The sequence below is a fragment of the Pteropus medius genome, unplaced genomic scaffold (assembly GCF_902729225.1).
Source record: "Pteropus medius unplaced genomic scaffold, Ma_sr-lr_union100, whole genome shotgun sequence".
NCBI classification, from domain to species: domain Eukaryota; kingdom Metazoa; phylum Chordata; class Mammalia; order Chiroptera; family Pteropodidae; genus Pteropus; species Pteropus medius.
This window is the reverse complement of record NW_024348532.1, coordinates 199934-222917: the sequence shown is the minus strand read 5'-3', so window position 1 is coordinate 222917 and position 22984 is coordinate 199934. Positions and strand designations below refer to the sequence as shown.

General features: G+C 52.6%; 2 protein-coding genes and 1 pseudogene across 8 annotated transcripts; all 3 read right to left on the bottom strand.

Annotated features, from left to right (window-relative positions):
• Positions 1–157: 157 nt before the first annotated feature.
• TMC4 (transmembrane channel like 4) lies at positions 158–10631 on the bottom strand. 2 transcript variants are annotated; one of them, XM_039879850.1, is made up of 15 exons: positions 10419–10631; positions 9800–10013; positions 7970–8115; positions 7628–7860; positions 7391–7512; positions 3791–3938; positions 3100–3267; positions 2768–2931; positions 2384–2510; positions 2019–2116; positions 1533–1716; positions 1040–1170; positions 785–940; positions 504–582; positions 158–413 (listed from the first exon to the last, which is right to left on the bottom strand). In XM_039879850.1, exons 1-15 carry the CDS (start codon positions 10495–10497, stop codon positions 345–347), a joined length of 2118 nt encoding a protein of 705 aa, XP_039735784.1. In that variant the 5' UTR covers positions 10498–10631; the 3' UTR covers positions 158–344. The 2 variants fall into 2 exon arrangements, with proteins under 2 accessions (XP_039735784.1, XP_039735785.1); XM_039879851.1 differs by lacking the exons at positions 785–940; positions 1040–1170.
• A 147-nt stretch (positions 10632–10778) lies between these two features.
• On the bottom strand, positions 10779–22798 carry MBOAT7 (membrane bound acylglycerophosphatidylinositol O-acyltransferase MBOAT7). Of its 6 annotated transcripts, none has more exons than XM_039879852.1 (8): positions 22424–22798; positions 21732–21810; positions 21455–21584; positions 20763–20889; positions 18777–18936; positions 17314–17674; positions 15344–15520; positions 10779–11761 (listed from the first exon to the last, which is right to left on the bottom strand). In XM_039879852.1, the coding sequence occupies exons 1-8, from the start codon at positions 22781–22783 to the stop codon at positions 11374–11376; spliced, it is 1782 nt and encodes a 593-aa protein (XP_039735786.1). In that variant the 5' UTR covers positions 22784–22798; the 3' UTR covers positions 10779–11373. The 6 variants fall into 6 exon arrangements, with proteins under 6 accessions (XP_039735786.1, XP_039735787.1, XP_039735788.1 ...); XM_039879853.1 differs by having other exon boundaries at positions 22541–22798; XM_039879854.1 differs by lacking the exon at positions 22424–22798 and adding an exon at positions 22276–22417.
• On the bottom strand, positions 15028–15143 carry LOC120616503 (uncharacterized; annotated as a pseudogene).
• Positions 22799–22984: the final 186 nt, after the last annotated feature.

The following is a 22984-nucleotide window of genomic DNA, read 5'->3' as shown; positions in this document are numbered from 1 at the left end:
GTTTGAGCCAATCACAAATGTACCTGCACCCGCTGGACGTGACCTCTGATTGGCTGGAATCCCTGTCAGGCCCTCACAAAGCCAATACGTTTCATTGACCTGTATCCCGCAGAAGCCTTGCCTCCGGCATCGGGACGCAAGTTTCAAAGAGCGCACAGTAGTCTCTGCTGTGTTTATTGATACAAGAATAAGGTTCATTACAGTCAGGGTGTTCAGAGCCCTGGAAATCTCAGAAACCCAAGGCTGGAAGGAAGTACATTCTTCTCCAGTTCTCTCATTTCACAGATGACGTGGTCTAGGCAGGTCTGGATCTGAAAGTGAGAGTCTGAGCCAGACTGAGAAGGTCAAAGAGCCCTGTTGGCGGAGCTTAGCGCCACAGCGCGCTGTGCTAGGAAGACTTTATTCTGCGCCTCCTGTGGTAAAGGGTAGAGAGAGGCAGTGAGACAGACATGTCCCTTTCCATATTCCCCGAGACCCCTTCCCAGGGATCCGGCCTGGCTCACCATCTCTATCTGCTGTTTGAGCTCAGAAATGAGGCGTCCATATGAGTTAGCCAGTGTCAGTGTATACACCATCAGAATGCTAGAGGAGACAGGAATAAAAGCCACTGTACAAACGCTCTTAGGATATCTTCATATGGCTCTCTAGAAACCCGGGATCTGGACACTCCCCCCTCCTCCTTCAGACCCGGGAGTCCACGTCCCCAGACCCCTCCTTTCTTCCGACCCCAGAGTTTAGGTCCCCAGCCTCCTCCTCTCGGATACAGGTAGCAGGGCCCCCTCACCTAGAGATCAGCAGAAGGGGCACAGCAAACGCCTGGGTCCCCAGGAAAAAGATAAAGTTCTGGATGGTCTGAGGGAGGCTGGAAATAGACTCAGGGATCTGGGCCCAGATGGACGACTGTCCCCGGAATGGACCACACAGCTTAGAAGGTGGGATCCTGAAGTCAGAGGCAGGAGGAGCTCAAGGATGGCCAAGAGTCGTAATGCTGGTTGAGGGTGGAGGGAGGGACAGAGAGGTAGGCGCCTCTCACACTTACAGGAAGATGCTATAAAGTACAGGAACCGCGGAGATGGCCAGACCGAGGAGAAGGACCAGAGGGAAAAAGAAATTTGCCATGGAGGCCCGAAAGGTGCGGGAGGCCGGAGAGCAGACGGAGAAGAGGGCAAGCTGGCGGGGGAAGGAGGAAATCTGAGACACAAGAGTGATCCCCAGACTCTTTTCTCCATCCATGAGTCCTGGCCCCCTTCTTAGGATCCAGGAGTCCCAGTCCTTTCCCACCATCAGACCCAAGAGTCCCGGTCCCCTCCTCTCTCAGACCTAAACATGGAATACCCTAGGCCCCTCCTCCTATATCCAGGAGTCTATCCTCCAGACCCCTCCTCTTTCAGCATCCAGTAATCCGAGACTTTTAATATCCTCCTCCCCAAGGACCCACGAGTCACACCCCTCAGTCTCCTCGTCCCCCAGCGCCCAGAAGCCCAGGCCCCAATACCTCCAGCTCCAGACCGATGTTCCTCCCCACCCCTTACCTTCTTCAAATAGAAGAGCAGTAGGAACTTGGCTGTGTTGAGTAAGGGCAGCAGAGGGCAGAAAAAGCTCCCCACCCAGACCACCGTCTGCGCGTAGATGAGCCCCAGAACCTCATCGGGCACCTGGAATTCCTGGGTCCCCACCACGCGACGCAGTGTCCCGGGACAGAAGCCACAGAACAGTCTGAGGAGCCGGGGGATGCCAAGTCAGCGGGGTGGGGGGGGTTCCCCGCCTCCACCATCCCACCTACCAATCAGAAGTGAGCATATCCGAGGAAGGGCGGAGTTGTCAAGGTTCTGGAGGGGGTGTGCCCGACGGGAAGTAACTACTTAACACGTGAAAGGGCGGGGTTTGCAGACATCGGGCAATGAAACAAAGTAGCAGAGGCAGGGCTAGAAAGAGGGCGGGGTCAAGGGAAGGAAACAGGACGCTGGGTGGGGCCCTCTCTGAAAGGGGCGGGGCCGCAGCGGGGTCTGGGCTCTCACTTCAGAGGGAACTGGATGAGCAGCATAACAGCCACACCAGTCAGCAGATCAAAAAGCAGGAGTCTGTACATCTCCTGCCCCAGCCGAGTCTCCCAGCACTAAGGAAGGAAAACAGGAGTCAGAAAGACCTCAGGACCCAGGCACCCGAAGCCCAAGCATCCGAGTCTCAAAATCACAAGTATATGAGACTCGATCAATACTTCCTCTGCGGGTCTTCAGTTTTTCAAACATCCATACCTCTGTCCTCAAGGGGAGGGTGCTTTAGCACCCCATGCTCTTCTCTCCTCCCAGATCAGGAGTCTGGACCCACCCGGCTCCTTCTTTCCTTCAAGGCCCCGGGAATCCTGGCCCGCTGTCCTCCTCACCGGAAGTTCTTTGTAGTTGTAGCCACAGGTTTTGCACTCCCCAGCCTCCTTATTGCCCCCGCAGGTGATTTGATTCCAGAGGGAGAGGAGCAGGACCAACAGGGAGGCCAGGCGGAGAAACATGGTCCTGGAAAGGGAGAGAAAGGGGATCAGCCCTCACCAGGTGCCTGGCGCGTGCCAGGCCGCTCTGCGCAGAACGTACTCACGAGTCTCCCCATCTCACAAATGAAGGAACTGAGGCTCAGTGGCAGAGAGGGTTGGAATTTGAATCCAGACCTAATTGGATCCCATATTTCGGGATTTCCGTGTTTTATCTGCCAGAACCAACGTCCCTCGACCGACCTGCCCCGCCATCATCTCCAGCCCACCCCAAAAGGCTGGAACCTGAGCAGGATTAATACGATCTGGCGGCTCCTGGTGTAGCCCTCCAGTGGGGCAATGAGCTTGAACATGGGTGGCAGCACAAAGTTGACCACTGAGATGAATATGGACGGAAGGTAATCCACCCCAAGCTTTAACAGAGGCATCTGTTGGACAGGGGGCCACTCCTAGGAGGGAGAGGGACCAATAGAAGAGGCTCTGGGGTCTTGGAGAAGCCAAGCTTGATGTCCTCCCCCAGCCTCTTCTTCCCTCAGCACCCTGAAGTCTGAAGGCCAAACATAACCACCCATCCCTCCTAAGATCCCAGGAATCTTAGACCCCAGTCGTCTCCACACCTGCAGCTCCACAGTGGACTCTGTAGCCCAGTAGACGCCGTAGAAGGCTGCCCCCAGGAGCGTGACCACCAGCAGGTTGAGCAACACCCGCACCGACCACACCCGGGCTTGCTGGCCTAGGGTCCGCACCGCAGCTCGGCGCCGCACCACTGCTTCCTCCAGCTCCACCTGAGGCCAGGAGAGATGTCCATTTGGGTGCCATTCCCCCAGGCCCAGCCAGGGGCCCAGAGCCCTGGTTCAGCTAGAACTGATATAGAAACACTCCTCTGAGGACTTCTGTAATCCTCTCAGTCCCTCCAGGGCCCTCCAGGTGACAATTTAGGTCTCCGGGCCCCGCCTTTACAGGCCCCGCCCAGCACCAGAAGCCACACCCAAGGCCCTGCCCATCGCTCATGCCTGTTGCAGTTGTTCTACTTTATCGAGCCCTTTCTGGCCACGCCCTTCTCAACTTCGAACCAGGAGCTTTAGATCCCGCCCCTTTCCTGCCGCAAGCTTTTTCCTGTACCCTTTGACCTCAGGCATCCCCGCAGCCTCCTCCCATTCCTCTCATTCCCCAAGGCCCACCTCCTTAGAAGATAGCTATACCTAGTATCCCCTCTGAAGCCCCACCCGTATTCTAGGCCCCGCCCACTGTCTCATCCCCGCCCCCTCTGGCCCCTATCTGATTGTGGGTCCCGCACCCTAAGCACACCTGCAACTCGTATAGGATAATGCGTTGGCGCAGCCGCACGTGGACATCCCCGCTGAGGCCAAAGTCCCAGGCAGAGAACACCCAGTGGCTGTAGCTGGTCAGGACGCCGGACTCAGCCAGCAATGTCTGCTTCAGTCCGGACACCGAGCTAAGAGAGGCGAGATGCGGGAGACGGGATGTGGCAGGGCGGCCACGCGCGGGTGGGGGTTGGGAGGCAAACAGGAAAAATACATCCTGAGACCTTGGGCATTTGGCGAACTGCTACCTGGTGGAGAAAGTCAGAGGCAGAGACACGATACAATCCTTGGAGCCGAAGACCAAGAGATATTCCGAGATAAACCCTGAGATCAGACACCCGACAGAGACCTAGTAAACAGGGACCCAGATCCAGGATAAAGACCCTGGGGAGAGACAGAGGTGTAGAGGGGGACTGACAGCCCCGAAGGGGACAGAGTCAGAGAAAGGGAGAAAAAGACTCAGTGAGGAGAAAAAGACCTAGAAAGAGGGGTCAAGGACTGAGGGAAGGGGAGGGACAGATACCTTCCCTTTCTGGCAGGGGAGAAGGACAGACTCAGAGAAGTGGAGGGGAGGCAAAAGAAGAGAGGGGCAAAGGACCTGGGGCAGGGAACAGAGCCAGCGAAAGGGAAACAAACAGCAAACTGGGCAGAGGGAGCCCATTCCACCTTCCTCGCCCTGGTGCAAGCCTCCACCACCACTTCTCCAGTGGATGGCCATAGACGTCTCTCAGGTCTCCATGCTTCCACCTGTCCCCTCGGAATCCTTTCTGTTTTTGAGCCAGTGCAGATCAGATGGGATTTCCTATTGAAACCTGCTCCACAGCTTCTCCCTGTTCCTGACATGGAGGCTCCATCACACAGCCAGGGCCCACCCAATCTGGCCCTACCTACTTCTCAAAGCTCAGATTCTGTCCCTCCTCCCCTTCCTCCTGTCCTTTCATTACTCAGATCACCCCAAAGCTCTTTCCACCACAGGACCTTTGTACTAACAGTTACTTCTTCCTGGAATACCCCTGTCTCAATTGTCCACCTGGCTGGCTCCTTTTCGTCCTGGTTTCCATCTACAGGTCACCTCCTCAGAGAGTTCTTTACTGACCCCTCCACCTCATGAGGGTCCCCAGCCTTCTATTCTCTATTTTATTCTCTATTTTACGGGGTGGCAAACTACAGCCCAAGGACAAAGTCCTGTTTTTTTGTAAATAAAGTTTTACTGGAACAGCCATCCCCAATCACATACGTACTGTCTACAGATGCTTTTGCCCTGCCACTGTGGAGAGTAGAAACTGAGACCCTATGGCCCACAAAGATGCAAATATTTTCTGGCTGCTCTTTACTTTTTTATGACAAAAAAAATATGCTGATCTCTGCTATATCATATCATGAAGGCCTCCTATGTGAGTGTATCAACTCACCTGTAAGGTATTCACATGGAATGTGCAAGTGTAGCAAATGAACATTGTACACCTTAAAGTTATACAATGTTATATATCGATTATATCAAAAAAAAGCTGGACATATCATTCCATTTGTTTTCTACATAGCTTTGCTCCCAAACTGAAATGGTTGATTTGCTTGTTTAGTAATTTAAGTCTATCTCACAGTTTATCTCCCCTACTAGATTGTGTGGGCAGTGTGATAGCTGAAAGAGTCTTGAAGAAGCTTCTGGAGGCTGGTCATGTTCAATTTCTTGTTATGAGTGGGAACATTCCAAGCTCTCCTCTTTGGTTTGTGCATTTTTCTGGATGTGTGTGCTATTTTTAAAAATAAAAATATATACAGTTAACTAATATTTGACAAGGGAGCCCACATACTCAATGGGGAAGCACAGTCTCTTCAACAGTGTTGGGAAAACTGGATGATGACATGCAGAAAAATGAAATTGGATCCCTATCTTATGCCACTCACAAATATCAACTCAAAATGGATTAAAGACTTAAGCATAAAACCCCAAACCATGAAACTCCTAGAAGAAAACATAGGGGGACATCTCCTTGCAATTGGTCTTAGCAACAGTTTTTGGGGATGTGACACCAAGAGCACAAGCAACAAAAGCAAAAATTAATAAGTGGGACTACATCAAACTAAAAAGCTTCTGACAGCAAAAGAAAACATCAACAAAATGAAAAAGCAGTCCACCAAATGTGAGAAAATATTTGTAAATCATATACCTGACAAGAGGTTAATATCCAAAATACATACAACTCAATAGCAAAAAAAGAAAAGCAAAAGCAAAACAAAAAAAACCCTGATTTTAAAATGGTTAAAGGAATTGAAAGGAATTTTCTAAAGATGTACAAATGACCAACAGGTATATGAAAAGATGTTCAACATCACTCACCAGTTTCACAAATGAAAACCACAATGAAACACCATCTCACACTTCTCAGAATGGCCATGATCAATAAATCAACAAACAACAAGTGCTGGCGATGATGTGGAGAAAAGGGAACCCTCATGCACTGTTGGTGGGAATGTAAGTTGGTGCAACCACCATGGAAAACAATATGGAAGTTCCTCAAAAAATTAAAATTAGAACTACCCTATGACCCAGTAATTCCTCTTTTGGGTATCTACTGAAAGGGACTGAAATCATTATCTCCAAGAGGTATCTGCACTCTCAAGGTCATTGCCACATTATTCAAAATAGCCAAGACATGGAAAGAAACTGTCACCAGGGGCTGTGGGGATGTGTGGGAGAAATGGGGAGATGTGGGTCAAAGAGACGAACTTCCAGTTATGAGCTGAATAATGTCCAGTGTGGTGACTGTAGTTAATGACACCATACTACACACTTGCAACTTGCTAAAAGAGTAGATCTTAAAAGTTCTCACCATAAAAAATAGGGGGTAATTATGTGATATGACGAAGGAATCCTATATAAGTATGTCAAATCAACTGTAAGGTAATCATATTACAATACATACATGTATCAAATCAACAGGCTGTATATTAAAACGTATACAATGTTATATATCAATTATCTCAAAAAGCTGAGAAAGTTCGATGTAAAAAGAAATCCAAAATTGATTACTTGTCACCCCCCTGGTCCAAGTAAGCCACCATGATCTCCCACCTGAATTGCTACAACAACCTTGCCCTGTAATGCAACACATAATTGACTCATTTATGGCTTACTGCTTATCTCTTGTCTCCCCGCTAAAATGTCAGCTCTGCCAGGACATGATCTGCTGGCTTTTTGTTTGTTTGATCTACTGTGTGTTTTGCCAACTGCCTAGAACAATGGCTGGCACATAGTAGCTGCTCCATAAATATTTGTTGCATAAATGAATGACTAACTGATATTTGTTTTCGGTATCTTGCATCTCCCTTCCAGAAAAGATGTGATTAATTTGCTTGCTTGTTGAATAACATACCTTCCCTAATAGACTCTAAGCCACAAGAAGGTAAAAGTTCCCATCTTTATCCTTGGCCCTGAGCACTTAAGCATTTAAAAAATTGACTTCAACTCAGAGAAAACGGGATCACAGAGTGAGACTCAGGGTTCCTGGGGAGGGACTTCTACCAGCACTGCTCTCCTCTACCCCAGTGGTCCAGGGTCTGGGTGTGCAGGGGTGTCACTGACCGATGCAGGATGAGCACCAGGGACAGAAGACCGATGGCGAAGGTAGAGCACAGGTAGGAGACTGCCAGGCGCGGGCGTGGAGGGTAGAACCCGTAGAAGAGAGGGGACCATTCTAGAAACCCCTGGGGATGGAAAGGAGGAGCAGGGGTCACCGTGGGACTGGCAGGGGCGGGTTCACGGAGCTGTGCGATCACTGCGGCTCGGAGGAGGTCTCCCAGAGGAGGTCCAGGCACTCACCTCCCCCGAGAGCAGGTTGAAGACCTGGGATGGGAAGGTGATCAGGCCCTGGGGGTGGGGGTTGTAGGAGCCGCAGAGTGAGGAGGGGTCAGGGCCAGGGGGACCCGGGGGAGCTCCGTCCAGCCAGGCGGGCAGCAGCGTCATGCAGGCCTTTAGCACGGAGGCCAGCACGTTGAGAAGCAGCAAGAAGCGCAGCAGCAAGAAGTAGGACTCGGTGCCGGCTCCAAACTGGCCTGCAGGGGGTGGCAGAGAGGAGTCGGGCTTCTTTCTGAGGCGGGACCGACCCCTCCACCCCACCTCCCTGAGACCCGGGAGTCCGGCCGTCCCCCAGCCCCATCGCACCCCCAATTCTCTTCAGCGTCCATGCCCAGGGCTCCAAGCTGCGCAAGCCTTCCCACATCTTCTCCTTGGACCTCCGAAGCATCAGGGCCCGGTGTGCCGCTCTGGACCCCGAGCCCTGGGCCACTTGGTCCCTGGTGTAGCTCTGCCTGGAAGGAAACAGGTGGAAAATGAAGGGCCTAGCAGCCCCAGATGGAAACCACCCAGATGCAGAAGTAACCCGACAGTACATTGCGGTGAGTTCTTGACAGGGATTCTCTAGAGCGATGAAAAGAAACACATGATGCTAAGCAGAGGCAGCCAGGAGGAACAGCAGGACTGCAGGGTCTACTGACTGGGGTCCCAGAGCAAGGGTCGAAGTGAGCGCTGCTCTGAAGTGTGCAGACCCAGAGGGCCCAGCTCTGAAGAGCAAGAAAGTGATGGTGTACAATCTTGTGAGGGGGGCTTGTAGGGTGCTTTGGGGTACTGTGGTGTCTCTCATTCTAGGTGAGGTTCACGTGTGCCTGCACTATAGGAATACTCTTTGCATCTGTACATCATTTTCCCTGCACTTACCTGTAGGCAAATATCAGAGTAAACATTAAAAAAACAAAAACAAAAAAGAAAGGAAGATGTGATATCCTGACTGCTAATGAGAAAGATATGTTTGGTCTTCAACCCGTTTTTGGCACACAGCTCCTAAAACCCGAGGAATTTCCTAAGTGCTGAGAACAATTAAGCTGTCTTGTTATGTTAATGAGTGACAGCTAGAAAGCACCCAAGGGTAGGGGCTGGCTGCCAGTGGAACCGACCAGGTGATTGGGAGTTTGGACTGCTCATCGCCACAGTGGGGCTGGAAGGTTGAATCAGTCAGCAATGCCAATGACTTACTCGATCACGCCTATGTAGGAAGTTTCCATAAAAACTCAAAAGAATAGATTCAGAGAGCTTGTGGATTGGTTGAACACGTTGAGATTTGGGGAGAGTGGTGACCTCTGAGAGGGCATGGAAGCTTTTTTGTTCCCTTCCCCATACCCGGCCCTATGAATCTCTTCCATTTTGCTGTTTGAATTATATTCTTTTACAATAACCAATGATCTAGTAAATAAACTGTTTCTCTGTGATCTGTGACCTGTTCTAGCAATTGAACCTGAGAAGGGGGCTGTGGGAACGTCCAATCTATAGTCGGTGGGTCAGAAGCTCAGGCGACAACCTGGACTTGTGACTGGGGGCAGTTTTGTAGGACTGAGCCTTTCACCTATGGGTTCTGATGCTGTCTCCAGGTAGATAATGTCAGAACTGTGTTAGATTGTAGGACACCAGGAGAATTGCCTAATGGCATGGTCGGGGGGGACCCCTCCCACACCCATTAGAATTGTGTCAGAATGACAAAGAAACAAGAGTCAGTTTCAAGGGCCACCTGAGCAGCCACACGGGCCCCATTCTTGGAAAGGCCTTGCCCGGGCTTCGAGTGTCATGCTGTTGTGATCTTGAAATGTGTAATAATGATTTAAACAAGAGACCCAGTGTTTCCATTTTTCACTGGACCCTACAATGTATGTTGAGGGAGAGAGGAAAGAAAGGAGAGAGGAGTGTCAGGTTCGGAAGTGGAGGAGGCAAAGACAGAGGAAGACACAAAGCAGAGAGGGAAAAATGACAGATTTCAGACTCAGAGAGAGTGAGAGGCTTGGAGGAAGAGAATGCAAACCTGGGAGGGAGAAGCGAGTCGGGAACCACGAAAGACTCCTTGGAGTCAGAGAGGCAGAGGCACTGATGGGGAAGAGGAGACCCAGATCGGCAGGGAGGACAGGGAGGGGCGCACATAGACCCCAGCAGGTGGGAGGTGGGCCTCACCTGTGTGTCCGTCTGGCCTGCATGGGCCAGGGCAGCTCCCGGGAGGCAGGGGGGTCCCGCAGCTCTTTTGGGAAGCCTTCCGCGAAGGCCTGGATGCTCCTTTCTCCATCATCCTCCTCATTTTCCAGTGCCCCCGAAAGCAACACCCCAGGGCCTCGGTACCGAAGGGTGGCTGCACTGGGGAGCTCACTGAGCACTGAGGACAGTGATGGGCCTGGGAAGGACAGGGACTGGGAGGACCCAGGGGTCCAGGCCCCCAAGTCCCTCCCTAAGCACTAAGGTGGACCCTCCAGGCCCCTCCTACCCCAGGGCTGAGGAGTCCATTACTCAATTTCCTGTTCCCTCTTATGCGGACTTTTGCTACCATGGCCCCTCCCACTCCTCAGATTTCCCATTTCCATCCCCCACCTCCCACCCCCTGGACTCCAGTCAAGGTCTCAGACCCCTCTCCATGACCCAGGAATCCCAGCCTCCGGTTCCCTTCTCTCCTAGAAACCCAATCATCGAAACCCTTCCCCCATTTGCTCTCTGGACCCTGGCATCCAGCCTTTCATTCTCCACCTCCCTGGGAACTTCCACCAGCCCCAGGGGTTCGACTCGAACTTCCCAGCTCCCCCACCTGCCCTGGGCTCCCGGGGTGCTGGCCACCCCGTGGTAGAGCCGCTCGCCTCAGGTTCCCATGCAGGGGTCTTTTCCATGGCGCAAGCGTAGTTGTTTCCGTCTCTAGGGTCCAGCGGCAGGGCTTGCCGGAGGGAAGGGCGGGGACTGGGACAGGTTGTACCTGGGGAACCAGGTGGCCTGGGAGGGAATACGTGTATTTCCTATAACCTGTCAGGGCCGCTGCTCCGAAAGGTCCCCTGGGAACTGAAGTCCACATGTATCAGTGTGGCTGCTGGGGGCTGGGGCACCACAGCACACAGGAGTCGGTGGCACAAGTCCCCACATCAGTTGGTCACCCAGATACCCCACATTCACAGGGTCTGTGTGCAACACTTTATTGGGTGAGTCACACATTCTGACGCTGTTAGGCCACAGGATAACAAGAGAGTGACAGGAGTGTTGGGACCCTGAGGTGGCTCAGACGAAAGCCGCAAGAACGGTGGGCCCCAGGCTTGCTCGACTGAGCCTGTTTTCCCTTTGTGGAGCGGGAAGTTCGTGTTTATTTCCAGGCCTGAAACACTGGTGTAGCAGAAGAGGGGCAAAGCCACCAGAGGTGCCTCACACCCAGAAACTGCCCTGGGCTGCTCCCCCAGTGGAAAGCAGAAGGGAACTTGCTCTCGGCCCCTGCTGTTGCAGGGGACGGTGGTCTGGCTCCCTGAACATCCACAAGCTGTGGCAGGGATAAAGGAAAAGTCTTGTCTGGAAAGCATTTGGGTTTTACAGGAGGGACATGGCCTTCTGGAACTCTCAGGTAGCAGGCAGGAAAGCGGGAGAACCCTCAGCAGTGCTTAATGAAAGGCGGAACACTGGGCAGGGACAGGGAATCCTCTCCAGGCCTCGAGCACATCAAGGACTCTGGGAAAGGAGCCAGTAGCCTGGTTCACGGAATTCCCGGGGAAAAGCCTTCGATTGGCTTACTCCTCCCTGAGCTTTTCCGGGGCAAGGCTGGTGGCCTGGGACCCCGTCTTCCGCCGGCTGGGGCTGCGCCCACCCAAAGCCAGCCCCAGGCCCAGGGCCACCAGCGCCAGGACATGAATGCAGAAGTAGATGGAGGCCCAGTAACGGAGGGTCTGGCCCAGCGAGAGTAGCACAAAGCCCATGCTCATGTAGTCGTAGGCACGCATTTTTAGGAACCAGTGCACCCAGTCCCAAGCCCGCTGCCCGCCAGGTCCAAACCGCCCCCGCAGTGCCGACTCCAGCCGCCCCTCCGCTGCCAGGCACAGCGGGATGGTCAGGAAGCTCAGGTAGTAGCCAGGGTGGAGGCCATGCCAGTAGGCACTCAGCAGCATGGTCCAGGCACTCCTGCAGGAGGAAAGGGAGTCAGACTCTGGGGTCTAAGCCCCTAGCCCCTTCTCCCTCAGATCTAGGAGTCTTTACTCTCTTTTCAGAAATCCTGTTAACTCTTTCTCAGCACCCCTTTTTCTCAGGACCCAGGTATCCAGGCCCCCAGCTGCTTCCCCTTTGGGGATCATGGAGTATAATTCCTGTTCCACAAAGACTCAGAAATCTCCAGCCATGGTGATCTCTCTGTGTGGACCCCAAATGCTAGCCTTTGAAGATCCACAGACTCAGACTCCGGTTGCAGCTTCCACAGAAAACTGAGACAGTGGCCTTCTGGGAGTTTGGGAGCTGGTGTGAAGGTTGTTCCTGCCCATGGCATCCACTTTTCCCTCTGGCACATCAGGGGGCTTGAAGTACAAAAATCACCTAAGACAATAGTGCCAAACACCACGTCCTTCAAGATGTAAGTGTCCATAAGATGGTTGCATTTTCCTTGGCCATCTCCTCGAAAAACCTAAAGTTTGAGAATCTTTCCTCGGTCCTTTGGAAACAGATGTAAATCTTTGAAAAGGCAAAATAAGCCTGCAGAAAGCCTTCAGCCCAGGGATGTTTTTCTCGGGGCCTGAGAGCCATCTCTTTGAAACCTAATCGTCATAGAAGACAGCGAGCCCTGTCTTCTGGCCACTGTGGGGGTGCATCCTAGGCCTGGTCCACTGTAGCCACTTGTTTGTCAGAGATAGTTTATTCTTCAGGTAAAGACCACTGTTTAGCACAGGGGTACCCCAATTACCAGGTGAATTAGGGATGGACGTGAAAGGAGGCAGGGCAAACAGTGCCGCTGAGCCCTCTTCCGTGCAGACAAGTTATGGTTTCTCTCGAGAACATGCTGTGTAAAGGCCAGTAAAGGGCAGGGTGTAAAAGGATGAGATTTATTTCTGTCTTGGTAACACCATTAGCGGTGACTTGTGATGCACAACACCATCTGGTTTAATGCATATCCAATAACAAAACTATGATCTTTGTTTCATACTTACGGTAGAGAATTCTCTGGGGCAGGATGCTATCCTCAATGGGGGACAGGACAGGAGGATACATACCCAGGGATTTCAAATCTGTCCTCTATCCAATTTGCGTCCAACCCCATTTTGCTGCCCTTTCGTGCAGCAAACACACTCCAAAGACTCATCTGTGCTCCTCCTTGGCACGTCCCCTTCTGTTCTCTCATGAACCTGCTCCAACCTGCCTTTCACATCTGCCCCATAAACTGCCCCATCAAGGGTACCTCCTTCCATCACACCCAACCCAGTGGTCCCCCCTGCCTTCATCACACTGAGCTCCTGGCCCCATGTGACACAAGTGATCACTCCCTTCTCCTTGAAACATTGGTGTCCTCGGCTGCCTTCCAGGAGTGCTTTGCTGACGGTCCTTCTATCTCATGGCTGTGTCTCGGCTGCCCCTCCCCCTGGTCCGCGTTCTTACCCTAGGCACTACTGACATTTGGGGCTGGGTGGTTCTTTGGTGTGGGGGGCTGTCCTGTGTTGAGCTGCATCCCTGCCTTCTACCCACTAGATGCCAAGAGCCATAACCTCCTGGTTATGACAAAAACATCCCCAAGGTAGACAGGGTAAAGGGGGTCAAATATAGGGGATAGGGGGAGGGTGAAGTGGGTAAAGGGGATCAAATATGTGGTAGCTGAAGGAAACTGAACTTTGGGTGGTAAATATGCAATAGACTATACAGATGTGAAATTATAATGTACACCTGAAAATTATATAATTGTATTAACCAATGTCATCCCAATAAAGTTAATGAAAAAAAATACATATATATGTATGTGTGTGTGTGTGTGTGTGTATATATATATATATATATATATATATATATATATATAAGATATATATATATATATTTATATATATATATTATAATATATATATATATATATTAATTATATATATATAATTATATATATATAATTATATATAAATTATATATAAATTATATAATTTATAAATTATATAAATTATAAATATATATATAATTATATATATATTATATATATCTATATATATCTATATATAGATATATATAGATATATATATATTTATATATATAAAGTCCCCAGACATTGCCAAATGCCCCTGCAGGTGAGGCTCAAACGCCCCAGTTGAGAATGCCTGGTTTGAACACTGGTGTGCCCTGGGTTTTGACATGCCTCTCAGCCCCCAAGCTTTAAGTATCATCTGTCTATACCTGATGACATTCAAGTGTCCACTTCTTACCAGCCTTTCTCTTAAGCATCAGAATCACATAACTAACAGCCTATTCAATAACCCCAGCTAGAAATCTAACAGTCACTCCAAAGTCACTTGGGTTTAGCAAGACTAAACCAAAGGCTCGCTTCCTTATACCACTCACTCCTGAAACTTCTTCGTGCCTGGGCCTCCCTTTCTTGGGAAATGGCTCTTCCATGCTCTCAGTCACTCACACCCAGCACTCGGGCATTGTGTTTCATTTCCTGTCTTTCTCATGTCCCACATCCAGTCCATATCAAGCCCCAAGTCCACCTCTCAAATCCATCCACTTCCGGCCACTGTTCTCCACTCCAGGACACCATTACCTCTTGCCTGGCCAGCCCCGAAGGCCTCTGATTTCATCTTCCAGCTTACTGCCCACTCCCTTCCTCTACTTCTACTATATTCCCCACATGACACCAGAGTCCATTTTTAAATTGGATCGTATACCCAGGTAAGCCTAGCTCCAGAGCTGCCATTGTCAATGACTTCATTATGAGAATGTGTCAGGGTGAATCCTCACCTCATCTGGTGGCTTCAGGAAGGCTGAACGTCGAGGGTTACCTAACCTGTCTGAGCTTTGGTCTTATCTTTAAAAGGGGAACAAGAGTTCCTACTTCCTAAAGTTAGGAAGATAAGGTCTGGCACAAAGTCTCCACTCAAGAAATATCAGATGAGTAAAGAATAACAGAAGCTAATATATCGTGAGCACTCAGCTGGAAGGCCTCACATGGAGTACATTTCATGCTTTACCTTGCTTAATCCTTACACGAACCTAGCAAGCAGGTAACAGCAGTACCCCATTTAAAAGAGGATGCAGAACACACTCAAGGTTTCTTAGTAAGTGGTGGCTGATATTCTGTAAAGCCTAGCTACTGAGTCCAGGGGGCTCAGTACACTGCTTCTTTTTTCTTTTCTTTTTTAGGTGAGGCAACCCTTGGTTGACCTCACAGATTGCAAGGACCTTGTTAGCTTACAATCCCTTATTTTTTATGCCTACAGCACCTGGTCTTCCTAGGTGGTCTCCTATCCAAGTACTAACCAGGCCTGACCCTGCTTAGCTTCCGAGATCAGATGGGATGGGGCTCGTTCAGGGTAGAGCGGTAGACTACAGTACACTGCTTCTGACCAGGCTGACTTTCCAGAAGTAGACACAGGCCCAGAGTAACGCATATCAGTAGCTGAACAGGCTTAAGAAACTACAACTCTCATGGTCCTCCGGGGCAGAGGCTCAGCCAGGGAAGGCGTAGGTGGCCCCAGGCGCTGCTGGGAGATGTAGATCTGGGCGGTCCCGGGTGGGCGGGCTCACCTGAGGACATAGGAGCGGGCGGGCGCGCTCTTGTAGATGTACTGTGCCAGCCACCACTGCACCGTCATGTTCCAGTAGCGCATGCCATCCCGCACCCGTACGCAGAAGTCAGTGCCGTAGCAGTCGATGTTGCGGACGGTCTCATAGTCGTACTCCAGGGCGGCCGCCTTCTCCAGACTGGGGGGGTGGAGGGTGAGGGTAGGGGACAGACATGCAGCTCAGCCAGGTCCCTTTTCAACGCTGGCTACTGTCCCAGCCCCAATGCTAAGGAGGGGATTGCGTGCAGGCAACAGCCCTCTGGCTGTCACGTTGGCTAGGGCATCAGGGGAGGGTAGCCCAGAGGGAGCCTTTCTGAGGAAGAAGGTACAGGTGGGGCCACATAGTTCACCAACGAGGGGGCTCTCTTGGCAATGGGGCCCACAACAGCTTCAAAAAGCCTTTGAAGGGTTACAGTTGTTAGGCTACAAGTCCCTAGCAACCTGAACCTTCATAGTCTCCCATGCTAGGGAAAGGCTTTACCTTAGCAACCAAGCTCAGTGTATTCAGAGAAGCCTCCGAAAGTGGTCCCTTCCGAGTTGCAGGACACTGTAGTTGCTAGGGAAGTAGCATCCCCAGCAATGAGGTGGGCCATGGCTGTTCTAGGCCCGTGTGACACCTGGGTGGTCTCTGTTGCTAGGGAAAGGGCATTCCTTAGCAATAAGGCCGGGATGTTTAGAAAAGCTTCTGGAAAAGGCCTTATGATTGTTCAAGAAGTGTCATCTCCAGTAATATGGTGGTTCCTGGGGCACTGCTGCCACGTGGTGGTGGTAGGGGAACATCCTTGGCCCAGTGAAACCTCTGGCGGCATCTGATAATGGGGGCGGGGGCATCTGCTAGGAGTGGGTGAGCGGGTTTAAAAAAGCTTTCAATCTCCACCTGACATTTTCTGGGGACGCCCTCCTCAGGAACTGGAGGTCCACTTATGGTTACTAAGGCAGTGAAAATAAATTCACGTGGGGGTGCCACCTCCCCCACAATGGAATGGCAGCTCCTGTCTACTAGGGGATGGCCCTAGTCAAGGAGTAAGTTATAATTGACATTGATGAGGGGGTTGCTCCCCCAGCCCCAGCTGTGGCAGAATACCATGGATGATAGGAACAGAAGGCAGCCCTTCCTGTTGCTAAGGGCACCATTTCCCTAGCAACACAGGAGCAACACTTCCTTAGCAACAAGACAGTTCAGTGTTATCAGCAATGCGACTTACCTAGCGGTGAAGAAGCTAGATGGGTAGCATTACCAGCAACAAAGTCAATTCATCATTACCAGGGGCATAAACTTCAGCAACAGTAGGAGGGTGATCTGCAGTTGCTAGGAATGGTGCCCACCACTCTGCTAGAGGCCAGCAGTCAGGGATGCCATTTTCTTAGAAACAGAGAGCAACTACAGGCTATGTGATGACAGTACATAGGAGGAATGAGGGGTGGGGAGATACTGGCTCTTAGCAAAGGAGCAATTTAGGGGGTAACATTTCCATAGCAACAAAGAACCGGTCTAGCAGGAAGGGGCAAACCGCTATAGCTGCTAGAGAACCTGGTTCTCAAGCAAATAAGGGTGGTCCAGTTGCCAGGGAACTGTTTTCTTAGCAACAAAGGGTAACCCATCACTGCCCAACGATGGCATCCTGAGAAACCAGAAACAACTGGGTTATTGGGGTGACACTTCCATGGTTGCTAAGATACCACTTTCCTTTTCCTAGCAACAGAGAGCAATTTGCCATACCAAGGAGTGACAAGCACTAGCAGCAAGGGGCAATCTGTAGGTATCAGGAGTGCTGTTCTCTAGGACAGGGGAAGGTGGGCTGTGGTGGCCCAGGGGCGACACTAACAACAGGTGGTGGACCTGCCCCCTGCTCTCCTCCCTATTAGGGGCAGGGCCAGCCTGTGGTGATGGGGCCTGCTGGGTCTTGGGCCACCTCCCTCCCGCCACCTGACCTGCTGGGGGGTGGGCAATGGAGGGTGGGGCCGCCCCCGGCCCGGGCTTTGGCGGCCACGGGGTAGGCCCCGAAACCCGCGGCAATGCAGCCACACTCGGCCACAATCCAGGCCACGTAGAAGCGCATGCGGAAGGCGAAGAAGACGGGGATCATGTAGAAGAGGCGGGCAGGCAGCGGGCGGGCGTAGAAGGCATCCTCACGCACGGCCTCCAGCGGGAAGAGGTGCGAGGACAGCAGGAAGAGCAGCCCAAAGAGCGGCGCCGGCCAGGCCCGGCGTAGCAGGGGCCGCAGGCTGGGTACGGCTCCCGGGAAGGGCTGCTCCAGCCAGTCCAGGTATGTGCGGTAGCGGAAGAACGGGCCTGTAGCAGGGGAAGGGCAGCTGGTCAGAAATGGGACGGCCGGAGGGATGAAGGGCTCAAGTATGGGGTGGGGCGAGTAAAGGCAGGCAGAAGGAAGTAGAGACAGGGGTGGGATGTGACATCCAGAGGGAGAGGAGAGACAGCCAGAGACGTAGAAACAGAGGGGAGGACAAAGGACTCAGTAGGAAAGCAGGCCAGACATTTACAGAGAGGTACAAAGACCCATTGAGTGAGGGGAACTAAGGCTCTGAGATGGAGAGTCAGACCCTGAGGAAGGGGGTGAGCCCGGTGTGACTGAAAGAAAGCATAGCAGTGTGGCAGGGGCTGGACCCGGAACCAGGCGGGCTCACGATTTTGTTCTCAGTGCTAGGAAACCACGTGGCCCATTCACCTTTCACAAGAGCTGAGCTGCCTGGGGCAGCAGAGGGGCAATGATGGAAAATGGGAGGCTGTTGTAGTATTTTAGATAAAATGATGGCCTGGCCTAGAGAGGGAACAGTGGGGATTAACAGAGGGACAGGTGTTAGAAGTCTTACGTGTTACAGAAGGCCTCATAGTGTTTGATTCCATTCTAAAATGTGCATGATAAGCAAATCTACAGATAGAAAGTCAACCGGTGGTTTCCAGTGACTGAGGGAGGATGGAAGTTTGGGGGATGATGGCCAAAGGGTGCAGGGTTTCTTTCTGGGATGACGAAACTGTTCTAGAAGTAGGTAGTGAAGACGGTTACACAACTCCATGAACATAATACAAACTAGCCAACTGGACATGGCTATGTCAGTTATGCTCAACAAAATTACCATCAAAAAGAAAACCTTCTATGAGGTCAACAATAATGACAAATATTTTCTGAAACTAAAACAGAACCACAAGCCGTGAATGTTTGTTCCCGGGGCAGCAGGAACACCATGTGAACAGATTTTTCTCTTTATCTGTTTGCTCCCAAAAAGCTACAAGGAATCGCTTAGGCTGAAAGCAGTCTATCCTCCTCTGGGGGAGCCCAGGGTCCAGTGTGAGAGTCGGACATAGAAGCCCACCCTCAGAGCAGCAGATGCTGTGATGGAGACAGAGGGGAGGCAGGCCTGGAGGCAAGCATACTCACCTGTCATGATTCCCACGTAGCAGTAGCTGTAGCTTAGTGTATCCATCAAAGAGGGGACATCGGGCAGCAGTCCCAGGCTGGGCCCCTTGCTGAAGCCCGAGGCCAGTTCCTTCCTCTGGGCCAGGTGCAGGTCCTGTACCTCACTGGCCAGACTCACCAGCTGAGAGGAAGGGGCGGGGGAACAGGTCAGACCTGGGACTCCTCACACTATCTCCCTCAAGCTAGCCCTCTCAGCACCAAGAGATGCTGGCCGTGCAGCTGGGAGCCGAGGTCTACCCCTGGGGAACACTGGAGTTGGGATTAAGGGCATCTTAGTGCCTCTCTGATGGAAGGCGTGCCCTGGGACTCACCGCTGGGCCCACCTGTGTTCTTTCTGTGCTCTATCCTTCTGTGTTCTGCAGTTTGGGGGTTTAGATACATCCTACTCTCATGACTCCCAAACTTGACCCCTGGCCAGGACTTCTCCTCCAGCCCCTAACCTATTTATCAACTTGCCTCTTATCAATTAATACTCGGGTGTCCACTGGGCACCTAAAATTTCACACATGCAAAGTAGAACCTGGTATTACCCCAGTGCGGATTGCGTCCAGGCTCTCCCTGCAGGCATTGACACCACCATCCAATTACTCACTCAGGCCAGAAACTTTCCTCACTCCCCTTATCCCCTTAAGTCTCTCCAGCTTGTCCCTTTTGTTCTGCCTCCATCACCAGGCTGAATATGATCAGCCTGTTCCTCCAGGTCTGCTCTGTACCCTTCTCCACACAGAGCCAAGGCCGGCCCTCGGTCAACAAGCCTCTGTGTCTTCCAGCTTCTCCTGGTTGAGTCGACAGAGAGCCCCAGGCAGGAATGGAGGAAGGCAGGACTAAGAGCTGGGGTTTTGTAGGTCACACTGAGATAGCATGACCCTGAATAGATTGTCTCTAAGTAGGTGCCTCTATACAAGACTTGTCCTCCCAGACTCCCCCACCTGACCCTCCTCCCATTCTCTTGGGCCCAGGGCTGGTACGGCGGGCTCTCTGACTACTGGTCCAAGTCTCCTGCACTGTCCCTGTGGCTCCTCCATGTCCTGCCCATCCCATTGTAAGTAACTCCTCAAGTTATCCTGGATGTGGCATTTCCTGTGGGACTCTGACTGACCTACTAAGATCCAGGTCAAGTTGACATCATGTCTACCAGCTAGGTTTTGACTAAGGAGCCCGACCTCATCCCATCTTCCCTCCCTATTGCAATCTCATCAAAGCACCCCGAGTCTTTACTTAAACATGTAAATCTGGTCACATCACCTCTTCTGGCAACAAACCCAAAAACCTTTTCCAGGGCACCTTGGGCCCCCACAGGTAGAAGCCCAAGCTCTCTACACTGGCTGAAAAGGCCCTTCAGCACCTGGTGTCCCTTCTCCTTCATTCTCTTGAACAGTCCATGTGGCTGAAAAACCAGCCATGTTGGAAGTCAGCCTGCTGTCCCTGCATCCTGAAAGGCCCAACTCTTCTCCCAGCTAACCAATGCCTGCCTGTCCTGAGCTCCCATCCTGAAGAGACGTGGTTTGCTCCTCGCATGACTGTTCTGTTCACCAGTATGTCGCTGGAGCCCAGCGCACAGTGGGAACTCACGACTTTTCAGTCTGCGATGGGGCCTGGGTATGTATCTGTTGTCACCCATCTTCCCAGGTGATTTAGAGCCAGACCTGGTTTTGTGCCCTTAGATAAGTGCCTTCTCCCCAGAGAGGTTTTCCTCCTTTGCAAAATGGCTTGCTCCAAAATGCAAGGAGTGCAAGTTGGTGAGCACTCAGCTTGGCCTTTGGTACCCACGTGGACATTACTTGGGATACCTCTTTGCCCTGGGGAAGAGCTGAGATGTCCAGTCCTGCCCCTGGGGAGTGTGGCAGATAAAATCTGGTCTCCCTTCCCCTCCCCCCAATGGGAATGGCAGGGCGGAGGAGGTGAAGTTGAGGGGTTAATTGGCACAAAGCGGGTGGGGAGTCTGACCTTCAGTGTCAGCAGCAGCTGGACAGCATTGGTGAAGGGTGTGGGAGTGGGCAGGCCCAGCAGGCTGAGTGCTCGGAAGAACAGGAGGTAGGAGAAGGTCCAGGCTAGGGCCAGGGCATGGCAGGAGCTGGGGCAGAGGCAGGAGGCGGTGGTGCTGGGCAGTGCTGAGTGAGGGGACCTCGCCTCTGCCTCCCTCAGATTCTAGCTACAAATCCTCCCCAACCTCCCACCTTCAGAGATAGAAAATGGGGGCAAAGGGATGGGGACAGAATGAACATAATTTTGAATGAACAAGATTGAAGCAGCAAGAGAAGAGGCACAGCCATGTAGAAATGCGTAGCAACAGATAAAAGAGAATGAGAAGAGGTTAAGAGAAGCTTCAGAGTGAAGACCCTTCAATCCATTTTGTACTGTGAGGAGGGGGAGAGAGGGAGAGAGAATTCGGATATGAATGGTGGCAGGGCCAGCAGACAAGTAATATCCTCCTCTCTCCCAAATGAATCCATAACATGGATGTAGAAGATAAGGATAGACAGGGACAAGACTCAGAAAAAGGCAGAAGAGGAAAAAAAAACCAGACAAATGACAGAAACAAGGGGTAAACAAGAGACTGAGGCAGAAACAGAGAAAGACCCAAAGAAGAAACAGGTTGCTTTTTCACCCCCACCATTCTCTCCCACCCCTATCCTCACCAGGGCTGGGCCTGAACGAGGGCCCAGGTCCCAAGGATGGTGACCAGAGAATGTAAAGTGTGGGGGCCACAGGTGAATAAGGTGAGCCCCAGGCCCACAGCTGCTGCCCCCCATTTCTTCAGCCCAGGTCCTGCAGGGAGAAGAGACAGCATAAGCCTGAGACCTTCCAGCGCCCACTTCGCCCTCCCCGTCTCCCCCGCCCCTACCCACCCCCCCCTCCCCCGCTCCGGCCGGCTCCCTCCATTTTATTATCCACTGGGGAGGGAACCTGACTCACCAGCTTTCTTAAAGAGGAAGCCGATGGGGATGGAGATAAGAAGAACCACTAGATATGTCCATTCTTCTGGCGACATGGTCTGGGGGAGGGACAGAGGTTCGTAGTGAGAACCCAGAAGTCCAGGTCCGCAGCCTCTTCCCCTTTGAGGATTCAGAAATCTGCCCCCTGGTTCTCAGTTGTCCAGGACGGAGAAGTCCCGCGCTTGGCTCCTCTCCTCTGAGAGAACATGAGTCCAGACCTCTAGGCCTTTCTTCCTTTGAGGATAGAGGATTCCAGCCCCAGCTCCGTCTTTGAGAATCCAGCCTCCAGCCCCCCCCCCTCCTTCGAGGATCTGGCGACCCAGCTCTCTTCTGTCCCCGGCCCTTTTCCTCTTCGACACGCAGGTCTCCAGACACCCCCAGCCAGTCTTCGAGAGGACTCAGAGGAGCCCAAGACTCCAGCCTCCACTTCTTTCGGAGCTCCGGACCCCTCCTGCCTAAAACCCGAGAATGGGCCCCACCTGGGTCTCAGGCACCCTCTCTAGCCCCACTTCGGTTACGCGCACCCAGTGGCTGTCAGGTCCGCCCGGTCAAAGCCACAGGCGGTTACGCCATCCGGAGCTCGGCCGCGCTCCGGCGCCGCCCCCGCACCCCGTCAGGTAGCGGATGCGCAGAGACGCCACCGCGTCTCTGGGAGCCCCCATCCAGGCCCACCTGGGCCCGGCTCCGCGCCGCCTGCCGGGCAGGAGGCGGCCGAGCGGTCCCCGCCCGCAGTCCACCCGGGTCTGGCCACGCCTCCCCGCCTCGCACGCCCCAGCCTCTCTTGCGGACCCGCCGAGCTGAGCGATCCGGGGCCACGTGGGGGCCCCAGTCAGGCTCTGGAAGAGGTAGAGAAGGAGCTGGCACGCGGCACCAGGAGCACACGCCGGCCGCTGGACCTGGACCCCGGATATGCCCAGCCGCAGTACACAGGGGGCGGGGCTTCGGGCTCGGGAAGAGGAGGAGTCCGAGTTTCGGACTCTGAGCGACGCAGAGGGACCCGGGAAGGAGGCGGGGCCAGGCAGCGTTTGGCATGAGACCGGGCCTCCGCTTCGGGTTCCTTCGGGCTGACTCGGGCGGCAGTGTAGAGGGGGGACCACGAGCTTCGGTTTCCTTCGGAGACAGTCGGCTATGAGTGACCCGGGTTTGCTGATAGGCGGAGTCTCAGGCTTAGGTAACAGGAAAAAGGCGGTGATCAGACCCTATCCCCGGGGGGCGAGACCAACAGCGCCCAGC